General features: G+C 43.8%; 1 protein-coding gene across 3 annotated transcripts in view; it reads left to right on the top strand.

The window, feature by feature from the left end:
- Nucleotides 1-20,109, top strand: part of LOC126526656 (beta-hexosaminidase subunit alpha-like) — a 138,344-nt gene that overhangs the window by 50,880 nt on the left and 67,355 nt on the right. For all 3 annotated transcript variants that reach the window (XM_050174524.2, XM_072289585.1, XM_055068332.1), the window contains 5 exons: nucleotides 1,494-1,604; nucleotides 2,242-2,343; nucleotides 7,883-7,991; nucleotides 11,553-11,757; nucleotides 13,064-13,150. In XM_050174524.2, coding sequence (XP_050030481.2) covers nucleotides 1,494-1,604; nucleotides 2,242-2,343; nucleotides 7,883-7,991; nucleotides 11,553-11,757; nucleotides 13,064-13,150 — 614 coding nt within the window. The remainder of the gene's footprint in view (nucleotides 1-1,493; nucleotides 1,605-2,241; nucleotides 2,344-7,882; nucleotides 7,992-11,552; nucleotides 11,758-13,063; nucleotides 13,151-20,109) is intronic.

Here is a 20,109-nt window from a genome sequence, read left to right as displayed (position 1 = left end):
CGGTCGCCGACTGTGCTTGACGCTATTGTTGTGCTTTTATTGTAGCTTCCTTTGGCGGGCACAGCTTCGTCTAATGAAAAGTTCAGTTATTAGCAGTTTGTGTTTTTCCTCGTCACTACTAAATGACAATATGAACTGTATCTGACTGCGCACATTTCCGTTAGACAGTTACCGCTGTTACCAATATTGGCTGCAGCTGATTCCTACTAACTACTTTAGTTAACATGAAGGCATGATTGTGACGCGACATATGCTCAAGAACGCAACACAACCTTCCTTTATTTCGTTTCGACATGGGGCCACATAACGTAAAACTATTCCAATATGTTTTATTCCAATCTCCTGACGTCAAATTTGCGTAACCACCGACGTAAGGATCGGGCGGTCACTCGCAGAGTTGTCTGAATAGACCAATCAAACGCTCTCCTCGTTCAGAGGAGGTCCCTTTTGTTTGCTTGAAAAACGAATAACATTGCCTACACTGAGCGGCTTGTCTTATCTAATTGGCTGACAAGAGGCGAGGAGCACGCTCAAGTGGAGAGGGATTCGATGGGGCCGAGCCACTGCGCCGAATATCGATGACCGGATCAAGATGGTGAAGCCGGCGTCTGCGGTTGGTCCGCTTTTTCTTACTATCTTGCAGTGCCTCGTCGAAAATTGCGGCGGCATGAAACGGAAGCTTAAGAATGACGCTGAAACGGATCCTCGGCAAAGAAGTGTTGGCAGAACGAGGTCGTAAACGTGCCGAAAGTGCTCGAAAACGTTACACGGCCACGCAAGAAGTTTTATTAGACGCAAATAAACCCATGCTCTCCGGCAGAGGCGAGTAGCCAGCGCCGGAGCGATCGGTGGCAGCCATCTTTTATTCCTTTCGGAACGGGCAGCCTGCGGCTATTCAGAAGGAAATTCACTTTTGCTCGGCATATTAATGTATCTTTAACGCGTACACGTCAATTCAACGCGGTAAGTTTTTGCGGTTTTGTGACGTCACGCGAGAAGCAGGTGAAGTGGGTGCAGCCCGAAAACTTTGGACCAATAGCCGAGGGCTATGGCGAAAAGGCGTCGAATCAAAAATAACTCTTTTTGTTTTGTTCGGTCAAATTATGCATAATCAGTGTGTACACGTCATATCAGATGGGGAGCTATCACGGTTTTCATGACGTCGCGTGAGAGACAGGTTAAGAGGGGGTGGTCCAAAAATTGTTTACCAATCGTCGAGGGCTGATCGCAGAATTGGAATAGAAAAGTTTGAAATGGTTTTACGTTATAGCGCCCATGGTATTCTATTTAATGCATTAGCAGCGCAACTAACACCATACGCACTAAATAAACCTCTTTCCTATAATAACGAATAACTGTTTTCGCTTAGCAAATAACTGCTTCATGAACAGAACACCCATTTTGCGCAAGTGCTCCAGGCTATGGTTTCTATGATGTGAAGTGGAGACAACTTCTCTTTAACCATTACTTTCCGCTCTATTCTCTCTGTTCAGTTCGCTGTCAACGAGACTGTCATCCACGACGCCCCAAGGTTCAAGCACCGTGGTCTCCTTATCGACACTTCCAGGCACTTCCTCCCACTCAAGTCAATCGTTGAGACATTGGTGAGTCTTCTCGGGGTGAATAATGAAACGTAGGACATATGAGACGGACCGAGAAACGGCTCTCTACCGTAAATATTGTGAGTGTGTATTAGAAAAGAGTGCTAAAATGGTATTCGAGCCTAATTGGAAATTGGCAGAGGAAAGATCACGGTTCACATCGAAATGTTCTCTGCGTTTGGTATTGGAGACGCTACAGCTTGTTGTTCCTTTCACCACTTTGCCAAGCATTTTCCCCATGCCCTCGCTTCATATTGCGAGTAGTTAGCACACGTGTAGTCGCGTTCGAGGAATTCATTTGGTCTCCATGCTTGTGGAGCAGTCTCTGCTGGAATGTTTATCTATCTTGTGTTTAAGTGTTGCTGCTTTCTAATTATTTTGCACATATTTGTACGTGTGTATATACTTTTTATTTTCTGGCGTAATTTCTTAACACTGAAATTTGAAGTTTTCTTCGTGATGTGGTACCTAGCTCGATGACGTGTGCGCGACGCAAAAAGTTAACGAATCGTCATGAACGTCTGGGTCTGCATTAGTCACTGATTCACAATTCGCACAAAACTGCGATCTTAAGTAGTAATTCCCCCAATTTAGTGGCTGCCTAGTTCGTCTGCCATGCAAGTGACGATTCTGATTTCAGGACGCCATGGCCTACAACAAGATGAATGTGTTGCACTGGCACGTTACAGACGACCAGTCTTTTCCCTTCGTCAGCAGAACGTTCCCTTCCTTGAGTGAAAAGGTAAGGCAGACCCCACCATTGGCTTGTCAGCGCCTTTATTTTTCAGCTCTTGAAGGGAGTTGTAACTGCCGTATGAATTTGTACACGATCCACCACTCTATCCTTGCTTGGCGAAACAATTGGTGAGCATTATTGGTCAACGTGAAGCATATTGTGCTTTCTTTGCTAATTATGATGTGCGCGGACGTGGAACCTAATCCAGGCACAATCTCTCCGATGCTATTCACTGCGTGCTTCAAGCTATTAAACTGGGAAACATCAACGGTGAATATCTCAGCAACCATCGGTTTGCAGATGACATTGTCATGTTCAGCAGCACTGGGGACAATTACAACAAATGACTGAGGACCTTAACAAAGAAAGTGCAAGAGTGGGGTTGAAGATTATCATGCAGAAGACAAAGATATTGATCAAAAGCCTGGCAAGGGAACAAGAGTTCAGAATCGCCAGTGAGCCTCTATAGTTTGTGAAGGAGTGTGTTTACCTAGATCAATTACTCGTAGGGGACCCTGATCATGAGAAGGAAATTTACAGAATAATAAAAGTGGCTTGGAGCGCATACATACATTGGAGCAGACATTCTCAGATCCTGACTAGAAGCTTACCATTATCATTGAAAAGAATGGTGTATAACAAGAGCTTTCTACTGGTGCAAACATATGGGGCAGAAACATGGAGCCTAACAAATAAGCTCGAGAGCAAGTTAAGGTCCGCGCAAACACTAATGGAACCAAGAAAGCAGGGCGTAATGTTAAGAGACAGGAAGAGAGCGCTGTCGATCAGAGAGCAAACAGGGATAGCCGATATTCTAATTGAGATTAGGAGAAAAAGATGGAGCTGAGCAGGTCATCTAATGCGTAGATTAGATAACCGGTGGGCGTGCCTCATAATCGGTTCATGCTTTTGGCACGTGAAACACCGTAGTTTAATTTACATGGAACCGGTGATGTTTGAACCGAAGAGTTATTATGGAAATTATGCGGAATTTAGTAGAATTTTATATAGATTTCTAATTAATTATATGGAGAACATATGAAATTATTGTATTGCATACGGAACGTTTCAGCAGCATTGGCCAGAATATTTTCTTGTGGATGTCACGCCACCTATGAACGTGCCATTACCGTGGCAAATGAGTTCTGCGGAAGTCCGCAAGGTGGAACGAGGTTCATGACAGCGAAAATTTTCATGCACCCGAGGGTAGCTGGAATCTACAAAGGAAATCCTTTTGCATAGGTGGGCAGGTTTGTAATGCGTGGGGCGCAAAGCGTATGGTCTATGAGACCTAACGAAGAGCTTCAACACTAGGGAGACGCAGTGGAAGGCGGCAGAGGAGTAGGTGCTTCGAAGAGATTAGAAAACTCGCACTCAGTAAATGGGGTCAATTAGTGCGAGACACGGGTAATGAAACATTATATGGAGAGGACAAGCTCATGAAAATGATAAATATTGCTATTAAGGTTGCGTTGAATGTAATGTTCAATGCGCGCTGTAAACTAAGCGGTTTTTTTATGAGCCCCAAGTTTGTTTGTTTTGTGTCTCCTGTGAATGCTTTCTACGAACAGTTCCAAAGCTGAGGCAGACACAAATGAACAGTAAGGTAAAGTAGATGGCAATTTTAATTTAACTTTCAGAGTGATAGGACCGTATATGAAAAGAATGACTTTATAGCGGGTGACTTCGTCAGATGTTTTTTTCACTGTCAACTACTGTGGAGTCTGCTTAGCTTCGCCTATGCCAACTAATCCTGCTTGAACACAATCTTACTATTGTATAGACCAATTTACTAAATATTCACTTTACTTTTTTTTCTTTGTAGACTACCCTACTTTCGGCATCTGGCCATAGTTATTGCTGAGTAAATGTACACTTCGGCTTCCAATTTTACGATCGCATAATTTGAACGAGTGTATCCGGGATTTACTTAGCGTTTTTCTTTCTCTTATCACGCAATACTACTGCTTTGTACATAGATACACGTTAAATTAATGCTTTCGTTTTCATCCCGAGCGTCATTTCGACACCTGTTGTGTGTCCAGTGTGACATAATGCGTCAAGTTGTCTAATTTATTACGAGACAAATATAATTCGATACCAAAAAACCACGACTGGTCGCTACAAAGATCTATTCAAGGAACAATTCTCATAAACTAAGTCACGTCGTATTCCGTCATGTAGCGGTCGTCTTGGGGTAATCAAGTAAACGATCACGCCAATTCCATTTTATGAACATTTGGATTTCCCGAATTGGTGCATAACACCGCCTACAAAGAGATCTGTGAAGACTGCTTCAAGGTTGGTAATCGCGATTAATCTTTAAAGCGTCTCATATTTATTCCTCGAATGTAAGTTACAGTGAACAAGACAAGCCGGATAATAAGTGTTACAAGTGTTACGTTGAGTTATCATTGGTTATAGGCTATACACTCTTGATGGAATAGCGGAAAGCAATGGGAACGACACCAATGTATGTCAGCGTGCGGATGGATGGCGAGTTCTTGTTTTCATTCTCGTATTAGATGTCATGCATGGACCTCATATGTATGTTGATGCAGTTCTACTTTGTTTACGCTATCAGACCTTGTTGCTGAAAGAACAAAACTAAAATACAATCGCTACAAACTTGTAGACTGGCAAAGAAGCTTCAGAACAAATTAAAGAACGCGCAAAGAGCGATGGAACAAAGAATGCGTGGCATAACGTTGACAGACAGAAATAGAGCGGTTTGGATCACAGAGCAAACGGGTATAGCCGATATTCTAATTGACACGAAGAAAAAAAGATGGAGCTGTGCCTGTCATGTAATGCGCGGGTATATAACCGGTGGACCATTGGGGTGGCAGAGTAGGTCCCAATAGAAGGGAAGCGCAGTCGAGAATGGCTGAAGACTAGGTGGGGCGATGAAATTAGGAAATTCGCGGGTTCTAGTTGGACTCGGCTGGCTCAGGACGGGTAATTGGAGATCGCAGCGAGAGGCCTTCGTCCTGCAATGGACATAAAATAGGCTTATTATGATTATGGTGACGATGAAGATGATGATGATGACAGCTACAATAACTTGTTAGCAACTAAATTTCTCTGTCGCACAATGCGCAATAAAGGACAATTTCTGTAAACAAATTAAAAATAAGAGTTTCAGTAGAACTTCATTTAGGCCTAGTTGGTACATAATTCAGAACTTAAACTTACAGCGCAAGCACCTAAGACGGACCACAAAAGGAAGATAGGACACACACTGGTGCTGACTAAATACTTCTTTATTTCTTAGTCGTCGATGCATACGTAAAGCCTAGGCCACACAACCGCGCAGGTGCGGTAGCATAGCTTTGAAAGCTTGTTAGGCGCAGAAAAAGCAAAAGGAACGCCATGCCTGCAAGCTGCTTTCTTGAGTTGATGGGTGACCTTATGTATATAAGAGAACACCGCATACCTTCGCGTTTCACGGTCGGTGGCAGGCCTGTTTGAGGTTTTTCTACTCTGAATCAGAGCTTCAACCACGGCAGCCAAAAGCGACATAGGGAAACCAGATGCCAGAAGTCGGCTGATCTGATTATCAAAACTTTCTTGCATCTTCTACACACGCGAACTCTTAAGAGCCAATTCCATACACGAGGACGCAATGCCTCTTTTCAAAATCTTCGAGTGCGCAGACTTAAAGGACAAAAGTTCCTTTTTCGCACGGGGTTGATACTCCCAGCACACATGGCGATCACACGTAAGTGAAACATGACATGACGTACGTGAAACGGGAAGGCCGCAGTGGTCCCTTATCCACATAAGGTCATTCATCAACTCAAGAAAGTTGCTTGCAGGTATGGCGTTCCTTTAGCTTTTTCTGCGGCTAACAAGTTTTCAAAGCTACGCTCCCTCACCTGCGGAGAGAGCAGAGGAGGATGCCGAATTCGGCATGTTGCCTCATGCGTGTCGTGCGCTGTCGGCGTGGTTTCTGCCATTCTACTCTCATGTGGTAAGACGTACGTTCACCAGACATGGCGTTGCGTCAATGAGTGACCCAGGGAACATGCGCAAAATGTAAACAAAAATGTAGATAGAGGAGCTCACCTTGTTACGCATATAAACTCTTGCAGCAATTGAAAGGCGCGACTTGATCGGACGTTAGTACTTGGCAAAAGCAAGGACGAGCATGCGCGGCTTGCCTTAGAGGCCTACCACATAAAAAGACATAGCGATAATTGCATCAATGACATATCTTGGTGCCTGCACCCACATGAATTTGAATGCCTACGTTCGCGCATGTAATAATTTGGCAGATCTCAGTAATGTAATCAGCGCGCCTGCGCGGTTGTGTGGACTAGGGTTCATATATGCACAGATGACGAAGAAATAAAGTTGTTAGTCAGCGCCAGTGTGCGTCGTATCTCACTTTTGTTGTCCGTCTTAGGTGTTTGCTCCGTAAGTTTAAGTTCAGAATTTTTGGGAGCTTGGATGAGTGCCTTAATTTGAGCGCACAGAGGCAAGAAACATATTTCGAGCATTTTTTACGTTGGAGATAAATTATTTATTTATTATTTTATTTGAAAAATACTGTCCACCTTATACAGGCCCTTGCAGGGAGTGGACGGGTCGGTACATGTAGGAGTACAATTTATCAACCATACCTCAGTAATCATAACCGATACAACCGCAATCGATACAAAATCCTGTACAACCGATAACAAACAAATCGTGAGCCTCACAAGTAAGCATAAAACATAAGTAGACATAATATAACCAAGTATAGCATGGTGCATGTTGCATAGTGCGTATTGCATATGGGTTCGATTAGAGAAACAGCAACCTTAATTTGAAAGCGTCAATATGCAGCATGCCAGTTAGGGGGAGCAATACAATGTTTACTGTTCTGTGATGTATTGTTACGTACGTAAAGCACAACGTGACGTACTTCCCAGCAAATAAATTACTTAGACGCAAGACCAACAAAATATCGACAACTCGCATACGGAACGATACCGTTTTCTTCGTTCTTCTCCACAGCGTTTGCACTTTGGCGTTTACGTAAGTAGTGCTGTATCAATATTTATATAAAACTAAAAGGACGATTTTCCGTAAGGCTAGAAAATTCATGAATTATGATGTGTAACAGGCAATGAATTTACCAGACTTTATCAGCTTCACCAACATCCACTAATGAGGAATAGGCAGTGGCAGGCATGGCTAGCGGATGAGGTTCGGGAGAGCCAATTGGCTCTTCTGGACCAAGCTGAGCGAGTCGCTCGTGCCAGTGAGGCCCTGTAATAGGGGCGCCAACCATCATGCATTATTTTCGTGATTTTTAATAAAGCGTTTACCCACTCACTCATCAGATTTTGTCACAGTGATGCTATGAACTGCTAAAATGAAGTAGAGTATGCGTCTCAAAGCCTGACCCGATGCACTTCGGCTTCGACTGGGGTGGGAAGCTGGAGCTCACGTAAAGGCAAGTGTGTAAAGGCAAACCTTCTTTCTGCAGGTGGTTCAATGACAATGCAGCTCCGGCATATTCACAGTGCAATAACAGTGCTTTTAACCGATGTTTCAGGGGGCCTTTGACCCCGAGACTCACGTGTACAAGCCCACTGAAGTGCAGTACGTTATTGACGAAGCCGCTGCCAGAGGCATTCGAGTTATGGCCGAATTCGACACGCCTGGTGAGGGAGGGCTGTCTTGACATTTTCTTTTGATTTAGCTGTGGCTCGTCCCTAAAGATTCAGCGATGCTCAGTCAGAACGGCACATACCTTTGGCGTGGAGTAATCAGACATAGATACTTTAGCTTTAGCCGGTAAGACTTATTTTGTCTTTGTAGAAGTTTATACCGAAGAATAACCATGAATTACGCTACGAATTTTCTTTAAATAATTCTTTGTCTCTTCTACCAAAAGAACACATTCGAGCGGCGTTAAAACAATTTGTTCAAGTTCTATTTCGCTGAAGAGCATGAAGAACGGGGCAAGTCGGGATTCATTCATGGTTAGCGCATAGTGAAACCGCGGCTAGGATGAGTACTAGCGACCCCAGACAAGTGGCTCGTCTATTTCCATTGTGGGCGGTAGCTTGTCATCGCTCCAACACCATTACATGGTCTATATTTTTTTTTCATTTCACATACCCACTGCAGTGGTTAAATTGGTACATGACAATTGGCAATTGGTAATTGAAGTGAAAGGTTCAGGGAACGGCCATGATGAGAAAATTCTCGCAGAGTGCAAAGAACAACGAAAATACTAATAACCAACATACTTTGGCATATTTTAAAGATGTTCGGGAGTTCGTATTCAGTGACAAGCAAATAATTTCACACTATGTCACATCTCATGAGCAATATCATGAGAACCCAACAAACACTGACACCAAGGACAACATAGGGGAAATTACTTGTGCTTAATAAATGAAATAAAGAAACAATAAGTCAACGGAAATTAAAGTGGATGAAAAAACAACTTGGATGAAAGGCAAGTGGATGAAATGCGAAGGTTGTGGGTTCGGTTCCCACCTGCGGCAAGTTGTTTTTTCATCCACTTTAATTTCCGTGAATTTATCGTTTCCTTATTTCATTTATTAAGCACAAGTAATTTCCCCTATGTTGTCCTTGGTGTCAGTGTTTCTTGGCTTCTCATGATATGACTAATAAAAATCGGGCGCCTCGGTTAACCCCCTTTCTTCTCGTTTATTACATAACGAGGGTCTCGAATCCGGCAACATTGATGCATTCAGGTACCATATGTGGGTATATTGACCAGTTGCCTTAACCCAAAAAGATCATGTTCTCGTGACGCCTGCGGCAAAAAGGACGTTCCACGTTCGCCGCCCAGGTCTGTGAGTGGTGGCGCTGGCTAACACTCCCAGAGTTCTACTAGTACACATAAATACCCAAGAAAGTGAATGGGGAAACGCCGCCGTGGTAACTCAATTGGTAGAGCATCGCACGCGAAATGCGAAAGTCGTGGGTTCGGTTCCCACCTGTGGCAAGTTGTTTTTTCATCCAATTTAATTTCCGTTAATTTATCGTTTCCTTATTTCGTTTATTAAGCACCAGTAATTTCCCCTATGTTGTCCTTGGTGTCAGTGTTTGTTGGCTTCTTATGATATGACTAATAAAAATCGGGCTCCTTGTTTAATCCCTTTCTTCTCGTTTATCTCATGAGCAAATTATAGTTGGGCCGCCTGAAAAACGACTGCTTGTGAATGTGCTTTGCAAGTGCTGGATTTGTGCATTGTTTGTACACTTTTTCTAGTATTTAGCGCCGAAGCTTATAAAAACGCGAATCACGGCTTTTTATTCCCAAGACAATATCAAGCTCGTTTTTACTATGAACCAGGGAGGAATAATGTTTCTTTCCACGATAAGGATATCGAAAGAATACTAACACACTCTTTGTCAGATTATCTATTGTTCAGACACAATTAATAATCTTGTAATTTCGTCCTTCTGCCTGCGCGCTACAACGCATTCATGAAAAAGAGGCAAGCGGGCTGCAGCTGAAGTGCTGTAGCATGCTGGCGTGCTGCAGTACGCGGCTAACCAGCCGTCGCGTAATTTTTTGACAATAATGTTAGAGGGGTCTCGAAGGCTGTTCTTGCCTGACGCGATTTGATAAATGATTTCTTGTGCAGAGGCAGAATGTCGAAATGACCCTAGTGATAATTGGATCGAGAGCAATAGAAAAGTTTGGCGAAGTGCGCGTAAGTGCTGCGCTGATATCCTAGAGAGGTAGGAGCGGTCGTTCGTTATCCGTCTTCTTATGAGCCATTGGAGAAAATAAAGCCAGTGTTTATCTGCAATTTTGTCCGTTCTTCACGTTTCTGCGCTGAACACTTCAAAGGTTATGCATGCAGACCTGAATTCGTGCCTGACGTTTCTGATAACGTGAAAATCATGCAGTTCATCACTTTTTGGTGCGGTGCGCTAACAAATTGTAAGAGCGGATTTGGTATGAAATCAGCATCGTAAGTGGGGGGGGGGGGGAAGAGAGAGAGGCTTTTACGGTGTTGCGTGAATGTGAGAAAATAGCTAGCCTTTTGCGTCGAGCTGGCATGACACCGGGATTCATTTCAGTAATGTACGTCAGTATGAAAGGTCGCACTACTTTAGAAGGTCCGGATGCTCCCATGCTGGGCGTTGTTTATGGACTGGGTACGACAAAAATGAGATAACGCGAAATACCGAATATGCATGCTTTAAAGCGTTCGCCCGAATTTACGTTGCGACCGAGTGGTCAAGCGCGATTGTGACTATAGTGGCTATAGATGCGGACTAAGATTCGCTGAGGCTCCTTAGCAGAACATGGAGTAGTGACCATAGAGCGTGCACTGATTGGTCGCAATGGCTTTAGTCAGCACGGACAGCCTATTCCTGTGGAACCATTCGACATTGATTTCAATATCCGTTGTAGTAGTGGCAAGGATTTGTGCAACAAATCTGGACATGAAATGTGAAGATATTGCGTCGTCCTAGGCTCGCTTGTCATGCGATCGCACGCGCCAGCTCGTCAGTAGAGCGTGACACTTATAAGGACCACACGGGGTTATCGCGCAGTGTGCTATACAGACCCATTCCGTGTTGTTCATAAACGTCCTTTCTTGTTGGATTCCACTCGTGGAATGCCTGATACATCCAAGTCTCAGGGGTAAACATTTTCTGTATGCAAGACGTTCAGGCACAAAATAGACTACGGTTAAGAATGACTTCATGAATACTTCATTCATTTCATATGTACTGTCGTGCCGAGTGTTGCGTGGAACATGCGCCTTCATTTCTTACCGCCTACATGGAGTCCTGTACTAACGTATTTTTATCATTTGTTCTCCAGAGAGAGTCATTCATGTTCTATTACATAACAGCATACGTACTTTTTGCGTTGCGCTGCCATTTTTACTAATGCAGGATGTAAAAGAAGTTTTGTTTTTGAGTATGCTCCTTAAAACCCAATTCAATATTTCTGGTAACGTGAATTAGTGTTTTTTTACAGGGAGCTGCTTTTGCAATCGAGCATGAGTATCACTGCCAGTTTTTCACTTCTACGCAGCATTTTCTACCAGTAAGCTGTTGCTTGAAAGAAAACTTAAATATTTTATCTTGTCACCCTGTATGTTCCTATATTGTTTGCCTGTTTGTTTTCGTTTGTGATCTTGACATGTGCAAATAAAGTATGCGAAAATTGCAATCATTATAAACCAGTGTCTGCCTCGTCTTCCCCGCCGTTCCCTCAGGCCACACGCTTTCCTGGGGTGAGGCATATCCCGAGCTGCTGACCACGTGCTATGATGGCCACGTGCCAAATGGCCGGCTTGGGCCGGTTGACCCGACGCGCAATGAGACGTACGCTTTTCTTGGCCATTTCTTCGCCGAGGTTGCGCGCGTGTTTCCGGACCAGTACCTGCACCTAGGAGGGGACGAGGTCAGCTTCCTATGCTGGTAAGTGTTAGTAGCACACGCGGCCGCAGCTCCGCTACTATCTGTTCATATAACCTAATTTTCTTAAGGGGATCATAGCCCTGAGCGACGTAATTTACCGTGCCATGGGAATACAATGAGGTCATTACTTTTTAGATTATGTGATTAGAGTATAATACAGAGACTACGAACCGAAGACCGCGGAATATAGGAACGAAGGGGTAAGATAATGAGAAATAGGAGTCGAAAGTAAGCGAAATCGCCGAACTCAAACAGGAATGACAGACGGTCGATCCAGCAAGGAAAAGAGAGTCGTAGCTTCGCGCGAAAGGTGCAGTATTGATTGCGATAGCAAATTATTAGACACCTTTGTGAAGTAAAAGTAAACATAGTAGATTTATTAGCCGTATAAATTTGTAAACATTCGCTTAGGGACTAAGCTACCAAGTAGGGTGTCACGCACGCACAGGAAAACATGAACACATCTGACTTGATGACCCTGGACACTCTCTGTCACAACGTTGGAAATGAGGATGCGCGGCGGCAGCAAGTGAGCAGACCTTCGTGCTGTTTCTCACTTCAACGCAAATTAAGTGGCGAAAACACAGCATACACGAAGCTCTAAGCCATCGGCACACCTACAATGTGACCCCATCGCAGGTCGCTTTCAAAGTAGGGCCCTCGCGATGGAGCTTAGTCGCGCCATACGCCCCCGCCGCTGGAGTAGAACCCCCCCCCCCCCTTCCCGCTCCCACACCAGTGCCTTGCGAACGATGGAAGACGGCGTACTTCATCCCCGCCTTCTCCCCTTGCGCGCGTGAGATGGAGCCAGCGTCCTTGGCTCACCCTCGCAAGCTCTCACTCGTGCTACACAGCGTACGGTGAGAGCCCGCGATATTCTCACACTTGGCCTTATTACGGAACATCGCGGAGATGGCGTAAATGTGCGTAGAGCACTTATATATTTGCTATAGCAATTAGAAGAGATTTATTATGAACTCCACTACTTTGTGCCGTTACTGTCGGCGATTAAATTTCCTATCCTATAAAACTATCACTACGTTCGCGCCTTGCAGAATCCACTGGGTGGGATGCTAACCAATGATCAAACAGTATTCTACAGACTATCCAATGTTGGCGAATGCTGCGTGGGCGACTGCACGTATTATTCATAAAGTTGGTGTTCTTTAAAAATTCGCAAGTGCTAGCTGGAAATGGTTGGCGCAGGACAGGGGTAATTGGATATTGCAGGTAGAGGACTTCCTCCTGCAGTGGACATAAAATAGGCTGATGATGGTGATGCTGGTGATTGTTGTTGTTTCTGCAGGATGTCTAATCCAAACGTCACTAGCTTCATGCGAAAGATGGGTTTTCCTTGGCGTTTTGACAAGCTGGAGGAATACTACATCCAGAGGTTTGTTATGGATTTTCTCAATATCAAGGTGTTGTCTAGGTTCTGTGGCACAAATAAGTGAGCAACCGCAGTGGATTTTGATTAATATATGAGGTTAATATGTAAATTTGCCCCGTGCACATAGCTCTTATTTCAGACGTGCCAAGACGTCTCTAAAAGCTAAGCAATAAGGAGCTGCAGTTATGATAAAGTTGTGAGGTGCTTTTACGTTCTACACGTAACACCGAATGCGCACTGGTTACACAGTTTGATAGCGCATGGTGATAGTGACCACCACCGAGCTACATTTGCAAATACTGACTCGTGTTCGTTTGCGCAAGGAAATGGTAACTTTCCCAGTTGCACTAAACCGACCTGGAACAGTAACCGTGTCGTAAAAACGTGTTTCAGAACAGTAAGCTACTGGGCTGGTTGGTTTGACATTATGTCTTGGAAAGGAGAGCTGGAGAAGCGTTGCGGAAAAAAGGAGACCAAGACAGTGGGCTCCTTTTTCCTGCAACACTTCTGCGCTCCTATTAGCAAAATATAAAAAACGAATTAAGGAACTTCGAAGCAGCGGACCAAACAGCAGCCCCACAGTCTGGGGCTTTATAATTTATTTGTTTTATTTTAGCCAAAGGTTTTCGAACAGCAGCATCAATTTTTTATCGCTCACGTAAAAACTTTACCATAGAAATACCTTTATTCCGCTAAACGGGAAGCGAAACTCGTTGGTGTTATATTTTATAGTGATAATCGGAAGTGCCCACCCTAAATCTCAATCTCTTTCAGCGTGGGCATAGGACGCAGCTAGTGACATTCCGTTGGACGTTCGTATTGCTGCACGACGAGAAGGCGTTCCTGGCCATTGAGGGGCAGTTTGTGGTCGCATAAGATGTTTTCGTGAAGGCAGAAAGAAGTACAGTGAAGGGACGGGTGTGGGAGAGCTAAGACTGTCGATGGTACAACGTAAAGCCGAGTCGCGGCGTTGTTTGTAACTCATCCTAAGGAAGTTCTAATAGACAAGATGCAGGCGTCGATGCCTCACTGAACGACTTGGGCGGATGCATGAGATGCTGTGACATCCACATGGTATCTTGGTGGAGGTTACCCGGTATTAAAACAGCCGAAAGCGAGTATTCTTGAAGACGGGGAGCCCAAAGGCCAAGGCAGCCTGCTAGGTCTTTGGCTGTTAGGCTGACGGGTTAGGCTGACGCGCTCGTACATGACGATCCAGTCCCTGACGTCTGAGCCATCCACGTGATCAATTTCCCAGGCACCGAGGGTGCAAAAGAATCACAATAGCTTGTGACTGCTCCGCCGTCGTTACGCAGGCTTGCAGCTGTTGCGCCGGTGCAATCAAGAAGGTGACCGCTTCGAAGCTTGGTTGACGGAATGAGCACGCGGGGCCGGCTTACGCAACACTTCCACAAGAAAAAATATTTGCGGTGATGGCGTACCTTTACAACTTGCAACTGTATACAACGTTACAATTGGTAAAACAGCTATGAGCAGCGGCGATGGCTGCAAGGCTCTCGCGTGCTTTTAGCCTCTTCGTCATACTCGTCGTCATCGCCCGATAGTACTAGTCTGTTCGTTGTCTTCTGACAATATTATAGTGGTTGTTACTGTAGATTTCATGCTCTAGTTCTTCCAGTTATTTTATGGCCAGCCGATTTCTTTGTCTCAGTAGCTGTTCACGTCAAAACAAGTGTTTGATATAAGGATAATCCCAAAATGTGGCTCTCAGGTACCCTTCAAACGAAGCAATGGCACCACGAAAGTCCTTACTTCCTCACAATAGCTGCAGTGCTCTTTAATTTTATCTGTTAAATTTTCTAGGAACACACACTAACAGTTGCACAAACCTGCATACGCGTGTGGGAAGGTTAATCATGCGTATTTTTGTGTTCATTAAGTTTGCGTAAATGAGTAAAAAATTTTCGCCAGATAGCAGATTTCCTTCCGCTTAGTCCACAAACATCAAAAGTGAACGCCACCTAAATTAGAAAAAGAAATGTGGAATTATCCAAGTAACGTACTCTTTAATTGAAATATTTAGGTATTATGTGGTCATCTATAGCAATGGCAGCGTTCAAAGAGATAGGTGCAGCAAGAGTGTCCCCGTAAATGCACTGACGTTCGTGTTGAAAGATATTCATGCCCCGCGCGCTTTGTGCAGAAGTTAAATGTCAATACATATCGCTGCACACAACCGCGGCCTTCAAAAAACTATATATGTATACGTAGCAGAAGACTAAAATGAAAAATGTAATAAATTTGCTGGCGCCAATAAGGTTCATGAATAAATTTACGAGGGGGAGGAAACGGTTGACTTTTTATGCGGCAGCGTCAAATGTCCTACTGAACGAAGAAGCCGCCGTCTGTAGCAGCGAACCGGCATCTAAATTTCCATTGGCCGCTACGCCACGTCACGTGCACGGCTTGACGGTGTAGAGCGGCCAAAAAGGAACGTCTGCTGTGCGCTGGCGCGCCAGGCATTGTGCGAGGCGATAGCGCATCGCTGCGAAGCCATATCACCCTCCCTCTCTGACGCCTGTGTTATCCGCGTGTTTTTTTGTGCGCGAAAGCTCTCGCCTGCGTCCTAACTTCGCTTCGGTAATCCCGAGAAAGAAATTATTTTATAAACATATGGTTGAGCATTCTTTCATAACTACCATTAGAAACCGAAAGTGAAATGTGTCTTCTCAGAAACTGCTTTATGTTTGCTTCGTGAACTCACAGTCCACAGCAACAAAAGGCGCACGATTTGTGGGTCGGCGACCGTGCTGCAGGTTTGCTTGGCCAGCGGCGTCCTCTTGACAAGCGGCGTCGTGCTGCCGAGTCCCTTCGGTGAAGGTACGAGAAGGTCGCGCTCCATAGTGCTTCGGCCATCCAGTTGAGTAGCGACGCGCTCAGCTTCGAGAATACGAGTGGCAGAGTTCGCAGCGTGTGCCGCGAACGCGCGAAGGGGTTCTGCTTCACGCTGGCGTATCTCCTCTCCAGACCGAAGCGAGATTCGCCCGTCGACGTCCTTGCTTTTCTTCCATTGGAATCGAACTAGTAGGCGGCGTGTAAGCCCTGCTGATGCATGTGCAAGCTGTACTACGTAGGCGACGAGGCGTCACAGGCTAACCGGGCGCGAATGACAGACCATGCGCAGAAACTGCGTCGTCACCTGAACAGAAGACCTACTCCACCTAATCCTATTGCATTCCATTCGGCCTATTCCTACCCCTAATGCATTTGTCACCAGTGGCTTGCTGCAGCGTGTATCCCTGTCTGACACTTGAAATTTTTACCATACGGGTCAGTGTGTATCTGCCGAGTTTTTGTTGTATCTATCACACCTTCTCCTGCCGTTGCTGCTGCTGCTACTGTTGCTGTTATAGTGCCTACTTTTTCTTAAGCTGTGCATTACTGCCTCTCTGTATCTACTTGTAGTGTTGTAATTAATCTTGCAACTTTGAATTTCGCAGTACTTGCATAGCATGACAAAGGAAATGCATAAGTTGTTTGAGGACGAGCGAACAATGATGCAGTAATTTCGTGATTTTCGATAAAGCCTTGATAGGGATTTAAGAAAGAACATCAAGGAAATAAAGGCTAGCCTGAACTTCACACATGAAGGCTACGACTAAATGAAGGTGTCCGTAGATTGAGTCGAAACAGAAAATCAAGCTTTAAAAGAAAGTGTTATGGTGTTGGAGGGTAAGCATGATGCCCTGTGTGCGGAGCTGAAGCAACATGAGACTAGACTTATGCACAGTGAACAGCACTCGAGATGCAATAATGTAGAAGTCAAGGGCGTGCCACATGCTTCGAACGAAATATCAAAGAAATCGCCAAAAAACAAGGACAAGCAGTAGGCATGCCCCTTGAGGACTCTAACATTAAAATCTGCCATTCTTTATTAAAGCATCAGGCAATACTACTGCTCCTAACATTGTAATTCAATTTGCGCGAAGATCATCACGAGTCACCTTCCTAGACAGGGCTAGGAAAGAAAAGCTATCTTCCGATGTCTTGGGATTTTCACCTAAGTTCCCGTTCAGGTAAACGAGAATTTGTGCCCTGGCATAAAGCGGCTATTCGGTGCCGTGAATGAAAAGAAGAAAGATTGTAAATGGCAGTATGCGTGCACAAGAAACGGCAAGATATTCGTTCGCAAATCAGCTGGGACGCCTGCTGTTCTCATAAATAGCCTGGATGATTTAAGGAACATCGTGTAGGAAAGCTCAGTCGTTTTTGTGTTTTCCTTTTTTATGTGTTTCTGCTTCAGTTATCGGTTTTATATTAGACGATGTTAATATACTGGTGAATGCAAAAAGACCATCACTGTCATTTTTCCACCAAAATATTCGTTCATTAGTAAATAAAACTAATGAAATGGAAATGCTCCTGGAAAGCCTAAATGTGCCGTTCACAGCTATAATGCTTACGGAAACGTGGTACACTAACATGTCACAAGTGTTTTGTCCCCCCGGTTATCAAAGTTTTTATCGAAATGAGGAGGTGGTGTTTCTATTCTTGTTAAGGAGGCCATCACATGTGAAATTGTGGACGATGTCTGCGCTATCAGTTCTGATATCGAAGTACTTACACTCCGAAACCGCCACACTATTTTTTGTGTCATCTACCGGCCGCCCTCCGGTGATTTCAATCGCATTTTGAGTTTCACCGGAAAGCTTTTCAGCCATGTTGCGGAGGAAATTTTTAACCTTTTTCTAGGAGGTGACCGTAATGTGGACATGCTTACGCACACGCACTATTAGCAACAATTTCAGGACCAGATAATCGCGAACAGTTTGACCAATGTAATTGCAGCGCCAACACGCGTTACCCAGGGAACTGCCGCACTGTTGCACATTTTCATCACAAACACTTACTTTGATCCCGTAATAGCGGATATTATATAGACAGATATCAGCGACCATTTAGGTAGTGCTGTGTTAATTAACAGTACCTTCCGTTTAGTAAAAAAGAGCACAGCAATTCGCGATGCTCAAGACATAAGGGCACGTTCTCTGGAAGATTTTCGCAGCTCCATCAATTCGTAGCAGTGTGACAATTCAAACAATAGTGAATGTGCATATTCCACTTTCGTCATTACATTAAAAAAATATACCATGAACAGTTCTGACTAAAAAAGTTAGAAAAAGCTCCGAAAGCTCGTAAACCTTGGGTTACTTATGAATTATTAAACATGATTCAGTATAAGAATGCGCTGTACGCCAATTTTGTTTAACAAAAATACCAGCTAGTTTGGAAGAATATGGGTTGTACTGAAATAAACTTACAAGTAAACTGAGAACAGTTAAAAACTTATATCTAGAAAACCTATTTTCAAAACCGGAGCTTACGCGATCCCATGTGACATGGAGAAATTTAATCTTTCTGCTAGACCTTGGTTAACCTCACATTATTCCCCATAACTTTCTACGTCAAGGCAAACAGCTATCTGGCGCAGCACTAGCAGATGCTTTTAACGATTTCTTTATCCAACAAGTTAACCCCTGTACTGATTTACAGCGTAGTCATTATGATGCCTTGCCCAATAAAACATGAGTGCGAAATCGTTTTTCTTCACTCCTACGAATTGTGCTGAGGTCCTTTCTTTTATAAGCTCTGTTAAATATAGTAAATCGCAGGACACAGATGGTATTAAAATTGGACTTATAAAGCATGTCCTTGACATCATTCGTCCTGTTCTAACTCACATTTACAACTTGATTCTATCGTCTGGCCAATTTCCGAAAGACATGCAAATTTCTCGAGTGCAGCTGGTGTTTAAAAAAGGTAACAAAAATTTGCTAGCCAACTGCCATTCAATTTCGATCCTACCAATGTTTTCGAAAGGCATTGAAAAAATAATTCACGCTAAAATATCATCATATCGTGACAAATATAATTTTCTAGGCGGTTTACAACATGGCTTTAGGAAGCATCGCTTCACCGAAACAGCGCTTTTAATTCATAAAGAAGCCATTCTACAAGCGTTCAACAATAAAATATTACTTATGGAAATATATATATATTTTTTCAAAGCATTCAATCTTGTAAATCATAAAATTTTACATGCTAAGCTGCTAGCTTATGGTATCCGTGGTATTGCCTTGGAGGTCTTTGAATCTTATTTATCGCATCGAGCACAATCTGTAGAGTTGGAAAGGAAAAAGTCCAGTCTTCCAGCTGTAAAAGTTGGAGTGCCGCAGGGAAGCATCCTTGGACCACTCCTGTTCGTGATGTTTGTAAACGATATGCCACAAAGTTCTAAACGGGCAAAATTTATTTCTTATGCTGATGATACAGCAATGTTTATCGCTGCTAAGTCAGAAACTGATCTACACCTTCATGGGAACCGAGTGTTAAGAGAATTTAAAGATTGGACTGGTGCAAACTGTTTGCGAATAAATGCCAGCAAGACAAAAGTTGTTGTCTATATGCAAAGCGGCAAAATGTTACGAAGTACAATAAACATGAAAATAGATACGGGTCAACTATATATTGTTAACACGGTCTCTGTCTTAGGCGTAACATTCGCTAAAGATTTAGGTCGGAATGATCACCTGGAACATGTAAGTAAAAAGGTATCTTCTGTTGTAGCTATAATAGGTCGATTGAAATCCTTTCTTCCTGTTCAAATAAAAATTTTCTTTATTATACTTTAGTATTGTCAGTTCTGCAGTATTGTAACCTTGTTTAGGGCACTACTAGCAAGCTAAACCTTACGAAATTGCATTTGCTCCAGAAAAGAGCAGCGCGATATATTGCCAATGTCCCTCGTTTATTTTCTACGACAAATCTGTTCTCAAAGTTTGAAATCTTGCCTGTATGCTCTTTGTACAACTATCGTTTAATTTTACGCTACAGGTCATACTTGAAGTCTAATAAATCTATTATGTTTTCACTGGCCGATTTAAAAGCTAACGGTAGCATCCATGATACTAGGCATAAGGAGGAATGGCACGTACGCACAC

This window comes from Dermacentor andersoni, chromosome 8 (assembly GCF_023375885.2).
Source record: "Dermacentor andersoni chromosome 8, qqDerAnde1_hic_scaffold, whole genome shotgun sequence".
Lineage (NCBI taxonomy): Eukaryota > Metazoa > Arthropoda > Arachnida > Ixodida > Ixodidae > Dermacentor > Dermacentor andersoni.
This window is presented reverse-complemented; position numbering and strand designations above follow the sequence as displayed.